This window comes from Phyllobates terribilis, unplaced genomic scaffold (assembly GCF_046119375.1).
Source record: "Phyllobates terribilis strain yellow unplaced genomic scaffold, ASM4611937v1 Scaffold_11__3_contigs__length_659146591, whole genome shotgun sequence".
Classification (NCBI taxonomy): Eukaryota; Metazoa; Chordata; class Amphibia; order Anura; family Dendrobatidae; genus Phyllobates; species Phyllobates terribilis.
In genome coordinates this window covers 336,105,775-336,121,913 of record NW_027362771.1, presented here as the reverse complement: position 1 = coordinate 336,121,913, position 16,139 = coordinate 336,105,775, and the positions used below count along the sequence as shown (strand labels likewise).

The 16,139-nt window shown below is 44.1% G+C and overlaps 1 protein-coding gene across 1 annotated transcript in view; it reads left to right on the top strand.

Annotated features, from left to right (window-relative positions):
* Positions 1-16,139, top strand: part of HCN4 (hyperpolarization activated cyclic nucleotide gated potassium channel 4) — a 273,787-nt gene that overhangs the window by 165,091 nt on the left and 92,557 nt on the right. The window contains exons 2-3 of the mRNA XM_073652761.1: positions 2,372-2,795; positions 3,128-3,289. Of these exons, the coding sequence (XP_073508862.1) occupies positions 2,372-2,795; positions 3,128-3,289 (586 nt within the window). The remainder of the gene's footprint in view (positions 1-2,371; positions 2,796-3,127; positions 3,290-16,139) is intronic.

The following is a 16,139-nucleotide window of genomic DNA, read 5'->3' as shown; positions in this document are numbered from 1 at the left end:
CCGTGACCACCTGCCTGTCCAGAGACTCTTATCCTGCTGTCACTTGCCGTGACCACCTGCCTGTCGAGAGACTCTTACCCTGCTGTCACTTGCCGTGACCACCCGCCTGTCTAGAGACTCTTATCCTGCTGTCACTTGCCGTGACCACCCGCCTGTCAAGAGACTGTCCCCGTCACTCGCCGTGACCTCCTGCCCTTCTACCCAGAGACTATCCCTGTCACTTGACGTGACTGCCTGCCCGCTTTCCCTGGGAGCCACCCGCTTCCTTACAAGGACTGCCCCTTTGTATAGTAGCTCAGAGGTTCCACCTCCCAGACCCGTTACAGAAAGAATATGTTGGCAACATATTGAAACATCTATCTTTTTTCCATTCTTCAGAAATTATCTCTTTTAGGGCCCCAATACTGGATGTAGAGTGATGCTCAACTTGTCCCTTCAGAATTCCTCATACATTTTTTGGTTGGGTTCAGATCAGCAGATATATTTGGCCATTGATTCACTTTCACCCTGTTCTTCTTTAAAAATACAACAGATGTGTGTTTTGGATTATTGTCATGATGGAAAAGTGCACATCTACCAAGGGCATTGAGTAATGGTAGCAACTTTTCTTTCAATATAAAGCAGTACTGTACATCTGTAAATTCATGAGACCATCAATGAAATGTAGCTTCCCAACACCCTCAGAACTCGTGTAGCTCCACATAAGAAAGCTGCCACCACCATGTTTCACTGTAGGCACCATGCATTTTTCTAAATTCATTTTTCTAAATGCATGTTGCCTACAGTGAAACATGGCGGTGGCAGTGTCCTTTTGTGGGGCTGCACAAGTTCTGTAGGTGTAAGGGAGTGGCATTGTGAGCTGAAAAATGATATGTAAGTTTGTATCAATAGTTAAATGCACCACCAAAAGAAACTATTGTAACTAATCATTACATTATACTCAGTGTATAACTACAACGTCCTACTAATAAGCGTAAATAAATACAATTTAAGAAATGTTATTCAATAAAAAATATAATTTTATTACTTCATCATGAAAAAATTATTTAAAATACATACAGAGGGGAAAAGACCATACACAAATGGGAATTTCACAGTGAAACGTACAAGAGTGGGTATAATAAAATGACAATGTCAATTTCTCTAAGCAAAATTATACATCTGTATAGAGATATAGCAACCAAGTCAATAAATATACATATGAAAAAAAGGGTGATCCAAGTGGATTTTTATGCAATAAATATGAAAGAACCTCAGCAAATATAAAAAATAGACAAACCATAAGCAGAGAATAACACAAAGTAGAAATACCCCAGGACTCCAAAAGTTTTTTGGGAGTACTGGGGTGTATCTATTTTGTGTTATTCTCTGCTTATGGTATGTCCGTTTTTAATATTTGCTGAGGTTCTTTCATATTTATAAAATACAAATCCACTTGGATCTAATTTTTTTCATATGTACTGTATATTTATTGACGTGGTTGCTATATCTCTATCCAGATCTATAATTTCGCTTAGGGAAATTAACATTGTAATTTTATTTTACTTACTCTCTGTCTTTTCCCCTCTGTATGTATTTTAAATAATTTTTAGCATGATGTATTAATAAAATTATATTTTTTATTGTATCAATAGTTGATGGTCTTTAGCAGTTAATTTTCCTCAGTGGCTGCTCCTCGCCTACTATTTGGCTCAGTTCAATTAAGTTATTTTTGAAAGTACAGCTTTCAAACAATTCCTACAGGGAGTGTGATGTAGTCTGAGACACACCTCCTGCCTCATGATTTGTTAAGCCTGGTGCTCTCTCTTGCCTCCTGCAGCTCTGACACTACAGGAAGAGATAATATCTCTTATATCAAAAATAAAAAGGTACATAATGCTAAATCATTAGTAAGAAAAAGATAGCCATTAAGTGATTGGTGCATATATGCTAATCGAAAGAGCCTTAGTGGGGGTGGACCTTGAAAGTCATTATAACATTCCTGCTACTGTCTAAATATGCAATCCTTGTATGTATCAAAACCCTACATATTCATATTAAAAGATCTCAGTATTATAAAAGCATAAAGAGAATTATATAACTATTGACCTCGCTATAACTCCTGATGCTCTGATTTCACTTTTCTTCAGTAACTAATGATTTGTTGTTCTCACCCTTTTAAACCAGTTTGTCCTTCTATTATGTTTTTGTCTTGAAAGTGAAGGACACACTGGAAAGGAATACAAAGGATGATCCTCTGTGTCTACCACAGCTCCCATGAGAATGAACAAGGAAACGTGGTTATAAATTGGATGACATGCACACATATTTTAATTTGTCATTACAATACTTGATCTTACCAATGTATAATACTATGTTCTTTTCTTTACAGGTTTTACTGGGACCTAACAATGTTACTGTTGATGGTGGGGAATCTAATTATCATTCCAGTTGGTATCACTTTCTTTAAAGAGGAGAACACACCAGCTTGGATTGTGTTTAATGTTGTCTCGGACACTTTCTTCCTTGTGGATCTGGTGTTGAACTTTCGCACAGGGATTGTAGTAGAGGACAATACAGAAATTATCCTAGAACCACAGCGTATCAAGATTCGCTATCTAAAAAGTTGGTTTCTCGTGGACTTTGTATCCTCCATTCCTGTGGACTACATTTTTCTTATTGTTGAAACACGAATTGACTCAGAGGTTTATAAGACTGCCAGAGCCTTACGAATTGTACGCTTCACGAAAGTGCTCAGCTTGCTTCGACTCCTGAGACTTTCCAGGCTTATCCGTTATATTCACCAGTGGGAGGAAGTAAGTTCAAGTATTTCTATATTTTTTCAATTTCGTTTTCCTACAATATTGGCTTTGGGGAATTTATCCTAAAATAATACTTTGATGTCATAGGTTTTTATTTTTTTTAAGAAATACAAAATTGTACTGTTAAAACACTGTCTTTCTTGGTGACTGGATCTAGAGTTACGATTTTCATTGTTTCCATGGCTTTTTTTTCAGTATTAATTGAATACATCAGCCCTTGAATCCTCTTTAATTTATGTATATGACGATTGTTGTTTCCACTTCCATCACAATGCTTACAATTATCTTATTATCCATTTTTCTAACTCTTATATCTTACTCTTTAGATCTTCCACATGACTTATGACCTGGCAAGTGCTGTGGTTCGCATTGTAAATTTAATTGGCATGATGTTACTTCTTTGCCACTGGGATGGCTGCTTGCAGTTTTTGGTACCCATGTTGCAGGAATTTCCTGATAATTGCTGGGTTTCTTTGAACCGCATGCAGGTGAGTATAATGAGAAGTTGTCAGGTGGTGTTTTGATACTTTAAAGGATTATCCTCTGTGAATAGGGGATAACTTGCTGATTGCTTGGGATCCAACCACTGGGACATCCGGCAATCCCGAGAACGGGGCTCTGCATCTCTGTCTTGAATGGAGTGGAAGTATACGTGCTTGGCCTCTACTCGATTGACCGACAATGGGACTGCCATAAATATCCAATTGCTGTACTTGGCTTTTTCCAACAGTCCCATTGAATGGATTAGATGCAAAGCATGCAAAACTCCACTCTATTCAAGACAGGGATTTAGTGTCCTAAATTTGGGATTATTGGTATTGCAGCAGTCGGACACCTAGCTATCAGCAAGTTATCCCCTATACTACATATGAGGAATAACTTGCTGTTTTGAAAATAATCCTTTAAGTATTTTTATTTGTGATTTGTAGTTCCTCGAAAGTGATTCTGATAGTAAAGCTGCCACAGTCTAACCTTCATTTTTATCTGTTAAATTAGTAAAGGAGCATATACAAATTTAGATTTTCCACAATATATTTACCTCTGATGTCAGTAATGACTATCATTACAATGTTTTGTTTTGGATGAAGATCATGGGAGCAGATTTCCTTCTTTGTGAACCCATTTTATTTAGCAGCATAGACTTAATGATGATAAGTATGGGGCTTTAAATACATTTCTAGGATATACTATAATGTTGGAAATCTTGCACTAGTAGCCAAAAAAAAAGAAAGTAGCCAGTAGTTAGAATGGCAATTGTTTCTGATTAAGGGAGATGGATATATCATCCTGCTTACAATGAAATAATTTTATAATATTATTTTTCAATTACTGCTAATTAGAAAAAAAAAACAAATATAAGAAAATAAAAAATAATATAGATAAAAATGAGTCTTACCCAACTCCGCAAAAAAAAAAATCTGTACATTCCATGACTTGCTATGCTACAATGTATGCTTGTTTGCAAGCACTGGATCTATTTCCAATGAGCAGTCTGCCGCAGAGTGACCTTATCAGCCTATCGCTCATCTTCTCCCACATGTCCCAGCACCCTTCATGTGTGCTGCTCACACTTGTATTGGGCTCCAGCGCAAAGCAACCAAATGTGCATGTTTATACGATGATATATACTTCTGACAGATGCTTATCTCTGGAAGCATCCAACAATGCATCTCCTTCTAAATTGACTGCTGGGAGAATAAAGGGAGGCCTTCCTACACATTAGATTGTGGAAATTTCCAGGATGCTTTGAAATGTATTCAACTTTCATAGACAGCTTTAGACTATGGATTGGAAATAAACTGATATGACCACATGTTTAGCTTGTCATCACTGGCAACAATACTTCAAACCCATTCAAATCATTCCACTGTACATCACAAAAAAATGTATTTTCTACACTTCACAATGTCTTGGTAAAAACCAAATGCCCTTAATTAATATATAAATATAGTTTTGAATTCTATTAATACATTTTGTGTCTTCTACAGCAATAATTCAGTGAAAGTCCTAAAGTGTCCATTGCCAAAAAATGGATCTTCCTACAATAGGATTTACCCATTCTCCAGGATTGCAGATTATTTATAGGAATCCCACGTAGCAGGCTCAAAAGCTGGACCTATGTAATTTACAACAGATGTCATCTGTAACATACAGCTGACACCCGGCCACAGTTTCTGAGATTATAGGTAACAGTGATTTTGGCCTTCTACCCCTTAGATCAGTGCTGGCGATCCTATGGCACTCGTGCCAGTGGGGGCACGCAGAGCCCTCCCTAAGGGCATGCGCGCCATTGCCTCAGCAATAGCACTCCAGGACCTAGCCCGGCGGGTGAGGAGCTAGATGTGCCTTCTCGGACGCACATCTAGCTTAAGTGTATTGCAGCGCATGAACTTGGCAGGCCCGTGCGCCGCAATACAAGCTGCTGGCCAATCAGAGGCCAGCAGCTGAAGTCAGCGTACACGCGACTGGGCGCATGGCAGTGACATCATGTGCCCCTGTCGCTTGGACACTGAAGTCAGCTGCCGGCTTCAGTAGACAACGCAAGAGAGGAAGGAAGGTGAGTAGGGGTGTTTATTATGTTTTTCTTCTCCTATGCGATGTACAGCTGTGCCGGCAGGATGGGGGCGGATATACAATGATGGGGGGCATATACAATGATGGGGGATATACCAGGATGGGGCGCATATACAGTGATGGGGAATATACCAGGTTTGGGGGGCATATACCAGGATGTAGAGCATATACAAGGATGGGGGGATATACCAGGATTGGGGGAGCATATACAAGGATGGGGGCATAATCTTGGATTTGGGGAACATATACATGGATTGAGGGCATATTCCAGGATGGGGGGACATATACATGGATTGGGGAGGCATATACACGGATTGGGAGAACATATACATGGATGGGGGTGTCATATACAGGGACTGGGGAGGCATATACATGGATTGGGGGAACATATACATGGATGGAGGGAGCATATACCACTATTTGGGGAGCATATACAAGAATGAAGGGCATATACAAGGATTGGGGGCAACATATATACAAGGATTGAGGGCAACATATATGCAAGGATGGGGTGGGCATATACCAGGATGGGGGTGAGCATATTCTTTATATCTGCAGTCTCATACCCCTGCTCCTCTCTGTGGCTGCACTTTGTTGCCCCTGCCTGCTCTTTGTTGCCTTTGCCTGCTCTGATACCCCCACCTGCTCTCTGTATGTGTTGCTTTTTCTAAATGAAAATTTCAGTATTCTGGTTAAATTGCCATGTTGACACTATGCGATTAATAAGTGGGTTTTGGGTTGCAGTTTGGGCACTCGGTCTCTAAAAAGTTCGCCATCACTGCATTAGATGATTCTTTCAATGGTTATAGACATTTAAGGAACTGGTGTGGAGAAGGGGGTAGAGGGCTCCTTCTGTCACCTTGTTGACCCCAGTGAGGGGGAGGTGGAAGGTCAAAGAATTATCATAGCAGTTGGGTAGCCTAACAATAACACAGATTGCCACTTATTGCACCTATTGGGCCCTGTCTGATGCATTAATGTGTTGCAGTATATATGATCACATGTTCAGGTTCCAGTTAAAATGCTTTATTTTATTAAAAATAATAAAAAGTACTTATGACTGGTGGATCTTCAACAACCTTGACTATAAAACAATCATTTTATATAAGTCACTTGATGAAAACCATTAAAAAAGTGAACATCTTGAAAAAAATGTAATAAAAGAAGTCGTATTGGTATCAATGAAAACATCAACTAATCCCACAAAAAAGCCCTCACACAGCTCCATCAATTAAAAAAAAAAGTTATTGCTCAGAATTTTTAGAAAAATAGTAAAATATCAAAAAATAAATAAATTTAGAATCTCCATAATCCTACTGACCATCAGAACGGAGTAGACATGTTTAAACTGCATAATGAATGTAATAAAAAAAATAAAAACAAAACAATATAAAATTGCTATTCCTCCATCTAAGCCCCCCCTCAAAAAAATAGTAAACATTGTTACATATATGCTATGTACAACAAAATCATGCCATTAAAATATACAACTCGTCACTCAAAAGTCAAGCCCTCGTATTGCTACAGCAACAATGAAATATAATAGATATAGTTGTTAGCAGGAGTGAAATACAGAAAAAAGTCATCCCATCGCAAAGGCCAAAACTGGCTGCAACAGCAAAGGGTTAAGGTTATTGTCCATTATAAATGTAACTTGCCAATATACAGGACTTTTCAATATACAGAATGCAATAAGCTTCCCTCCCTCAAGTGACAGTTGACAGCCAGACAGAATTAGTTTATACAGTGTAAGTCTATGAAGGGATTAAAGCCCCAGGCTGCACAGTGGCTCAATGGTTAGCACTGCAACTTTGCAGCGCTGGGATCCTGGGTTCAAATCCAACCAAGGACAACATCTGCAAGGAGCTTGTATGTTCTCCCTGTGTTTGAAGGGTTTCTTCTGGTTTCCTCCTACTCTCCAAAGACATCATACTGATAGGGAATCTAGATTGTGAGCCCAAATGGGGACAGTGCCGATAATGTATGTAAAGCACTGTGGAATTAATGGCACTGTATAATTGAGTAAAATAAATAAATACAATAAACTCTTTGAAAATGAAAGCTTCAACCATTATGAAAACAAATTAACATTTTATTCAGCATAAGATGCTGGTTAGTGATGAGCGAGCGTGCTCGCCACTGCTCAGTACTCGCCCGAGCATCTTACTGCTCGAGATGCTCGGCATTCGCCGAGTATTTCCGGGTTGCTTGGCGGGAGCTCGGGACTCCTCCCTGCATGTTTAGCGCTCTTTACAGAGCCAATGAACATGCAGGGATTGCCTGCCACTCACTGTAATGCCATAGCCATGTTGGTTGTGGCATTACAGTGATTGGCTGGCCGCATAGCGTCATCGGGTCTATATCAGACCTGGCGCCGCCATGTTCGTCACAGTCACTACGGAATTAGACAGTGTAGGGAGAGCTGCTGCTGCGTCAGGGAGAGATTTGCTTGTGTATTAGGTAGTGTAGGGAGAAAAACCGTACATTACACATATCCATCTTAACAAACAGTTCTTTTGAGGACTAACTAATCCATCTGCAGAGATATCAGGCAGGCAGGGTGTATATAGGCAGGCAGGAAGGGTATATAGCAGACTGCAGTGCATATAGCACAAGAGGCTCCATTCCAATTAACCCTTCTGCTGCTGTTAGATATTTCTATACAAAGGCCCAGGTCTCAGGGGCTAGGAATACTTTTCTTTGGATCTTAATCCTCATTATTTGCTGAAAAAGCAATCCAGAGAACACCGTTTTTCTGCACCATTTATTTGCTGGCACTGCAGAATACCGCCAGGTCCTTTCCATATTGCAGCGCTAGAAATCCAGCTATTTAAAACTGTGTTTTCTCTGTCACACGGATCACATATACGTTGTCAGAAAATACTGCCATTTCTGGCCTCCATTAAAAATTTGCTTTAGTGTGTCAGTGAAGCAATTCACAGCAGTTTGCTGTTCAAACTACTTACCTACAGGCCAGGTATTTAAAACTCTCTTTTCTCCATCACACGGATCACATACACGTTGTCAGAAAATACTGCCATTTCTGGCCTCCATTAAAAATTTCCTTTAGTGTGTCAGTGAAGCAATTCACAGCAGTTTGCTGTTCAAACTAGTTACCTACAGGCCAGGTATTTAAAACTGTGTTTTCTCCATCACACAGATCACATATACGTTGTCAGAAAATACTGCCATTTCTGGCCTCCATTAAAAATTTCTTTCAGTGTATCAGTGAAGCAATTCACAGCAGTTTGCTGTTCAAACTACTTACCTACAGGCCATGTATTTAAAACTCTGTTTTCTCCATCACACGGATCACATATACGTTGTCAGAAAATACTGCCATTTCTGGCCTCCATTAAAAATTTCCTTTAGTGTATCAGTGAAGCAATTCACAGCAGTTTGCTGTTCGAACTACTTACCTACAGGCCAGGTATTTAAAACTCTGTTTTCTCCGTCACACGGATCACATATACATTGTCAGAAAATACTGCCATTTCTGGCCTCCATTAAAAATTTCCTTTAGTGTGTCAGTGAAGCAACTCACAGCAGTTTGCTGTTCAAACTACTTACCTACAGGCCAGGTATTTAAAACTCTGTTTTCTCCGTCACACGGATCACATATAAGTTCGCTCAGTCATTTGTAGTGAGCGTGGAAGATACTGTCATCCATTTAAAATGGGCAAGGCACGTGGCAAGGGACAAGGAACTGGACGTGATGGTAATGGTGCATGCAGAGGCCGAGGACAAGGCTGTGGGCAAGCTGAAATTGTGCCACAACAAACACCTACATCTTCTCGCCTGACCTTCCTGTCCCAATTTCTAAGGGACTGCAGCACACCACTATTGAACCCAGAACAGTGTCAAAAGGTTGTTGGCTGGATAGCGGAAAATTCTTCCAGTCACTTAGCCACCACCACCCTGTCTTCCACACAGTCAAGTCTCAGTAGCCGTGAGTCTGGACCGCATATTCCTCACCCTGATCCTCCTTCCTCCCACCATGCCAAGTACCCAGAGACAACTGATCCCACACTTGGACACTCTGAAGAGCTGTTCACTTTTCCATTTATAGATTCGGGCCTCTCGCCCGGTCCACTTGAAGCCGGGCCAGAGGAGATCGCGTGTAGCGATGCCCAAATATTTGAGCAGCCACGGTCATACGAAAGCGACGGTGGGAAAGTGTCACAAGAGGTGGACGATGATGAGACACAATTGCCAGAAAGTCAGGAGGAGGACCAGGGTGCGGAAGTGGAAGACGAGGTGGTGGATGATATAGTAACTGACCCAACCTGGCAGGAGGACATGCAGAGCGTGGACAACAGCACACAGGGGGTGGGAGGCAGAGCACCCCAACAGGCAGGAAGAAGCAGTGTGGTGGCCGCAGACAGAAGGCAGGCAACCGATCCCCGTAACACCAACACGAAGGAAGTTGCCAGTACAACTGTTAGGTCTTCCCGAGTCTGGTTGTTTTTGACAGACTCTGTCGATAACTCCAAAAAGGCCATTTGCACCACCTGCCAGGCCAGCATCAGCAGGGGTGGCAAAATGACCAACCTGACCACCACCAGCATGATCAGGCACATGGCAGCAAAGCACCCGACTTTGTGGGCCGAACCCCAGGGTCCAGGAACAGTGTCAGCAGGTGGCACCATTACTTCTTCCGCTGTTGTGCATGCAAGCCAATCCCCTGTCCATGGTGCATGCGAAGATGCCTCCTGCCCTGCACCTGTCGTTGCACACTCTCAAGTAGCAGCATCAGGAAGCACATCCATGTCCTTGTCCCAGCGCAGCGTTCAGTTGTCCATACCCCAGTCCTTGGAACGCAAGCGCAAATATGCAACCAACGCCCCACAGGCCACACTACTAAATTCTCACATTTCACGACTGCTTGCGCTCGAAATGTTGCCTTTTAGGCTCTTGGAGACAGAAGCATTCCGCAACCTGATGGCTGCGGCCGACCCTCGGTACTCGGTCCCCAACCGCCACTATTTCTCCCGGTGTGCCATCCCCGCATTACACAAGCACGTGTCCCAAAGCATTAGCCGTGCCCTCAACAACGCAGTTTCCGGGAAAGTCCGCCTAACCACGGAGACGTGGACAAGTGCTTGTGGGCAGGGACGGTACATCTCGCTGATACAAAACTTTGTAAAGTAGTTAATACAGATGAGGATAGGGCACAGCTACAGGAGGATTCAGATAAATTGGAGAGTTGGGCCAAAAACTGGCAAATGGGGTTCAATGCCGATAAATGTAAGGTCATGCACATGGGAAAGAAAAACAGCAGTCATCCATACATATTAAATGGGAAACCGTTGGGGAAATCTGACATGGAGAAGGACATGGGCGTCTTGGTTAATAGCAAATTAAATTGGAGTGCCCAGTGTCAGGCAGCAGCTGCGAAGGCAAATAGAGTCATGGCATGCATCAGAAGAGGAATAGGGGCATATGATGAGAACATTGTTCTTCCTCTGTATAAAGCGCTGGTAAGGCCGCACTTAGAATATTGTGCACAGTTCTGGGCTCCGGTGCTCAGGAAAGACATATTGGAGGTAGAGAGGGTACAAAGGAGGGTGACTAAGGTAATAAAGGGAATGGAGGGACTAGAATACCCAGAGAGGTTGTCAAAATTAGGCCTATTTACGTTGGAAAAGAGAAGGCTTAGGGGAGACCTCATAAACATGTATAAATACATCAGGGGGCAGTACAGAGATCTCTCCCATGACCTGTTTATACCAAGGATGGTGACAAAGACGAGGGGGCACACTATGCGTCTGGAGGAAAGGAGGTTCTTGCACCAGCATAGAAGGGGATTCTTTACGGTCAGAGCCGTGAGACTCTGGAACTCTCTGGGAGAGGAAGTGGTGATGTCCAACTCACTTAATGAGTTCAAGAGAGGCCTGGACGCCTTCTTGAGATCAATAAAATTACATCTTATGCTTAGTGATAGTTAATTAATCCAGGGATTTAATCTGACTGCCAGATTGGAGTCGGGAAGTGAATTTTTCCTCAATGATGTAAATTGGCCTATACCGCATGGGTTTTTTTTGCCTTCCCCTGGATCAACGCTGCGGAATAGCTGCAGTGCACAAGAAATAGGCTGAACTCGATGGACGCTTGTCTTTTTTCGGCCTTATAAACTATGTAACTATGTAACAAGGCTGTCGGTATTCAGTTCAGACTCCACACATAAGTGTGACGCCTCGCAGCCCTCACCCTGGGAAGTGGGGTTACTCGGAGCCGGGTCAGATGTTGAGGGGATGCAGTCGTGGCCTAGACCCGTTCCATGCCCAGGGCGGTCACATTAAAAATATGTAATGGGCTTTCAGGGTTGAGTGGTATTATCGACTACGCCACCTGTGGTGTCTGGTGATGGCCACCAGCGCTGAAGCAGTCCTCTGAGGCGGAATGTAGTGGCAGCAGGCGATGGTATAACTCCCCACAGGTGGAGCTGAGCCTCAGGGCACAGACGCGGATGGAGGGGGTACTTGTGAGGAAGTTCTGGTGCTGTGCGGTGCAGTGCAATAATAAGAGTCCGGAGGCCATAGGGATAGTCTTCCAGGTCTTTACTCAAGGTATGGTAAGCAGCGGCAAGGCTTCTCCCTGCTCCTCACGGCGCTCTGCGGCCACCAGGTCCGGGAGTCCGGCAACCTCCGGGCAGTTCAGGTGCTTTGGTCAGGACCCCGTACCAGAGTGTTCCTAGACTTGAAACTAGTCCTCTCCTGTCCGCGTGTGTAGAAAGGCCGGTTCTCCCTCTGGACTATGCACAGAACAAGGGTACGGGTGGCGACTCCGCTCCGTCCGTTACCCGGTGGGATTCCTCTGAGCCTTCCTGGCTTTCCTGACTGAGACTTGGAGTAACAGAGTCAGGTATCGGGGGCCGGTACCCCTTTTGCAGCAGGAGTCCCTCTGACCAAGCCAGAATGAAGGTAGTAGGTGGCGTATGCCGCTCCGTCCACTTCCCCCTGGGATCCTTTTGCCTGCGGAGCTTGACTCCTCTGCTCCCCTCCTGGCCTTCTTAAGTAGGGACCTTGACCGGATAGAGACAACCGTTAACTCCTGCCCGCTCCTCGACTCAAGGCCAGAGAACGAGGACCGTGTCCCCATCAACTGCAGGTTCACACAGAAAGCCACGTTCAGTGATGAAGATCACAATCAAAGACCTTGAACTTAAGATGGCTGGCTATTTTATATAAATTTAGTACGTGTTACTTCTAAGTGTGTCCTCCTCCCTCATCCACTACTAGGTTCCGCCTATCTTTGGTTCCCCCATCTCCTCTTATCCCGGCTGGGGCAGCACCCTGGTGCATATTAGCCCCCCTACAGGAGGGAGAAGTGTAGTGTTGGATGTAGAGGTGTGGTCCTGACAGCTGCACCATCCTTACCTCGAAGGGAGATACCACACCTCATTAAAGAGATGCAGTACCTCTGTGGTGACCGAACCCTCAGGGGCGCCACATAAGACCTCAGGAGTGGACAAGGATGTCAGACATATGTACCATCCTCCAAAACTTTGAGGACTCCATCAAGATGGTGAGCGGCGATGACACCATAATTAGCATCACCATCCCGCTTCTCTGTCTTCTGAAACGCTCTCTGCTCACAATCAAAGAGGATGCATTGCAGGCGGAGCACGATGAGATGGAGCAAGGAACCATACAGGGTTATTACACACAGCCAAGCCTCATCTCATCCCAACATGGATTGGGTGACAATGAGGAACAGGAGGAGGAGGAGGAGGAAGGACAGGAGCTAGTTTCATGCACTATAGATGGTACTACCTGCACAGCTGTCATACCGTCTGTTCAGCGTGGATGGCCAGAGGACAGAGAGGAGAAGGAGGAGGAGGAGAGCATGGTCAGTCATCCTCTTGGTTAGGACACGGAAGTCTTGCCTGTTAGTAGTCTGGCACGCATGGCTGAGTTTATGTTACGATGCCTTTCCCATGACCCTGGCGTTCTCAAAATTTTGGGTTACAGTCATTACTGGTTGGTTACACTTCTAGACCCATGCTACAAGGAGAACTTTATATCTCTTCTTCCCGAGGTGGACAGGTCTACAAAAATGGGGCTGTACCAGAAGGCCCTTGTTGCGTAACTATTAAAAAAATTTCCATCTGAAAACGCTGGCGGCAGAGGGCACACTTCGTTGGACAACCAAGGAGTACAGGCGAGAGAGACACAACTTCAATCCAGCAGAGGCAGGGGAACACTGTCAAAGTTCTGGGAGAGTTTTCTCAGACCCTCCCATCGCACAGGCCCTGAGGCGCGGTGTACTCTCACTGTTATGTTCTGCTACCAGAGCTAAGGAAAGAGAGGAGATCTGTCCCTACGATAGAACTCAGCTTAATCCCTACGATGTAACAGGGAACCTGATCCTGCGATCAGACCTGCTAAAGTCCTAAGCTAGTCTGTACGGAGACCTATAGATGTGGGGAAGGAATCCCTACAAGTACTAAGGACTGGGAGGAAAATGGGACACCTCCTAACAGAAATAGTAGCAGACAGACGAACAAACAAAATATATAGAACATAGAGGTCCGTAGACCAAGCAAACTAACAGAGTTAGATACAGAGCACAGGCTAGCTAAAAAGTAGTTATACAATGAAGTCCAGCAAAGCCAGAAGGGCGGAGCAGGATTAAATAGGCCAACAAGGTCATGTGACCAGCAAAGGAAAAAACCTAAGAGCAAGGTTCTAACAGTACCCCCCCTTCTAAGAGGATCCTCCGGATCCCCTGGGACCAGGCTTATCAGGAAATCTCCTGTGAAACGCTCTGATAAGTCTGGACGCGGAAACATCATCTGACCTCACCCAAGAGTTATCCTCGGGTCCGAAACCTTTCCAGGCCACAAGATACTGCAAACTACCTCTATACCGTCTAGAGTTAAGGATGCGAGAAATTTCATATTCCCCGTCCTCCACCACCGGAGGAACAGAGGCAGAGGCGTCACCATCCGACACAACAGCTTTTTTTAACAGAGAGACATGAAATACCGGATTAATTCTCCAGGAGGTAGGAACCTCCAACCTAACAGCAGATTGGTTGACAACCTGAAGCACCTTAAAGGGCCCTACAAACTTGGGACCCAATTTCTTAGAAGGAATCCTCAACCGCAGATTCCTAGAGGACAATCAAACCATGTCACCAACAGCGAACAAAACCTCTTGTCGTTTCCTATCAAAGTAGTCTTTAGATTTTCTGTTGGCCTCCTGAAGATTACCACGCACATCCGTCCAAACTCTCTCCAAATCACCGGAAAAATTCTCCTCCTCAGGCACGGCAGATCCCAACTTGGAGAACGACCCAAACGACGGATGTCTCCCAGAACAACAAAAAAAAGGCGAACAACCAGCAGAAGAAGATGTATGATTGTTCAGAGCAAATTCAGCAAGTGGCAGAAACTCAGACCACCCCTCTTGATTGTCTGCCACAAAACAACGCAAGAACTGCTCAACATCCTGGTTTCTCCTTTCTGTCTGGCCATTAGATTCAGGATGATATCCAGACGAGAACGACAAATGAACTCCCAACCTGTCACAAAAGGCACGCCAAAAACGAGCCACGAACTGAGGACCCCTATCAGAAACAATGTCAGTAGGAACGCCATGAAGTCTGACAATTTCCTTGACAAAGGCCTTAGCGAGAGTTTTAGCGCAGGGCAGTTTGACGAAGGGAACCAAGTGACACATCTTGCTAAAACGGTCCACGACCACCCAGATGACAGTAAAACCCTCAGAGGGGGGAAGGTCAGTTATAAAGTCCATAGCCAAATGTGTCCAAGGAGCACTGGGAACCTCCAAAGGACAAAGCAACCCCGCAGCAGGAGTATGTGAGGACTTAGATCTAGCACATATAGTACATTGACGCACCCACTTAATGACCTCCTTCTGCCATCCAGGCCACCAAAAACTGCGACCCACCAGTCTCTTGGTCTCAGAGATTCCGGGATGACCTGCCAACCGAGACTCGTGACACTCAACAAACAAATCTGTCCTAAAGGTCCCAGGCACAAACAACCTCCCATGAGGAGTGTTAGATGGGGCATTCTCCTGTGCTTTAAGAATCTCATCTTCCAAAACAGAGTCCAAAGCAGCTATCACAACACCTTCTTGTAAAATGTTCTCCTCTTTCTCAGCACCGACTATGGGAGAAAAACTGCGAGACAAGGCATCCGCCTTAACATTCTTAGTACCAGGGATGTAAGTAACGGAGAAATTAAACCGCGAGAAAAACAGTGCCCACCTAGCCTGACGGGCATTCAGGCGCTTGGCAGCATCAAGATATATCAGATTTTTATGATCCGTAAGAACCTGAACGGGAAATTCCGCACCTTCCAAGAAGTGGCGCCAGTGTTCAAATGCGAGTTTAATAGCCAATAATTCCCGATTACCAATATCGTAATTCAGTTCAGTCTCCGAAAAAATTTTTGAAAAAAAGGCACAGGGATGTAATCCATCCCCGTTATCCTGAGACAATACTGCGCCAACCCCCACAGAGGAAGCATCAACCTCAACCAAAAACGGCTTAGTCACATCAGGCTGCATAAGGATGGGAGCAGAGGTGAACCTCTCCTTGAGATACACAAAAGCTTCAATGGCCTCAGAAGACCACTGAACCGCATCAGCACCTTTCCTGGTGAGATCGGTCAGAGGTTTGACAATACTAGAAAATTTTTTTATGAATTTTCTGTAATAATTGGCGAAACCTAAAAACCTCTGTATCGATTTCAAACCAATAGGCCTAGGTCATTCCTGTACAGCTTGAACT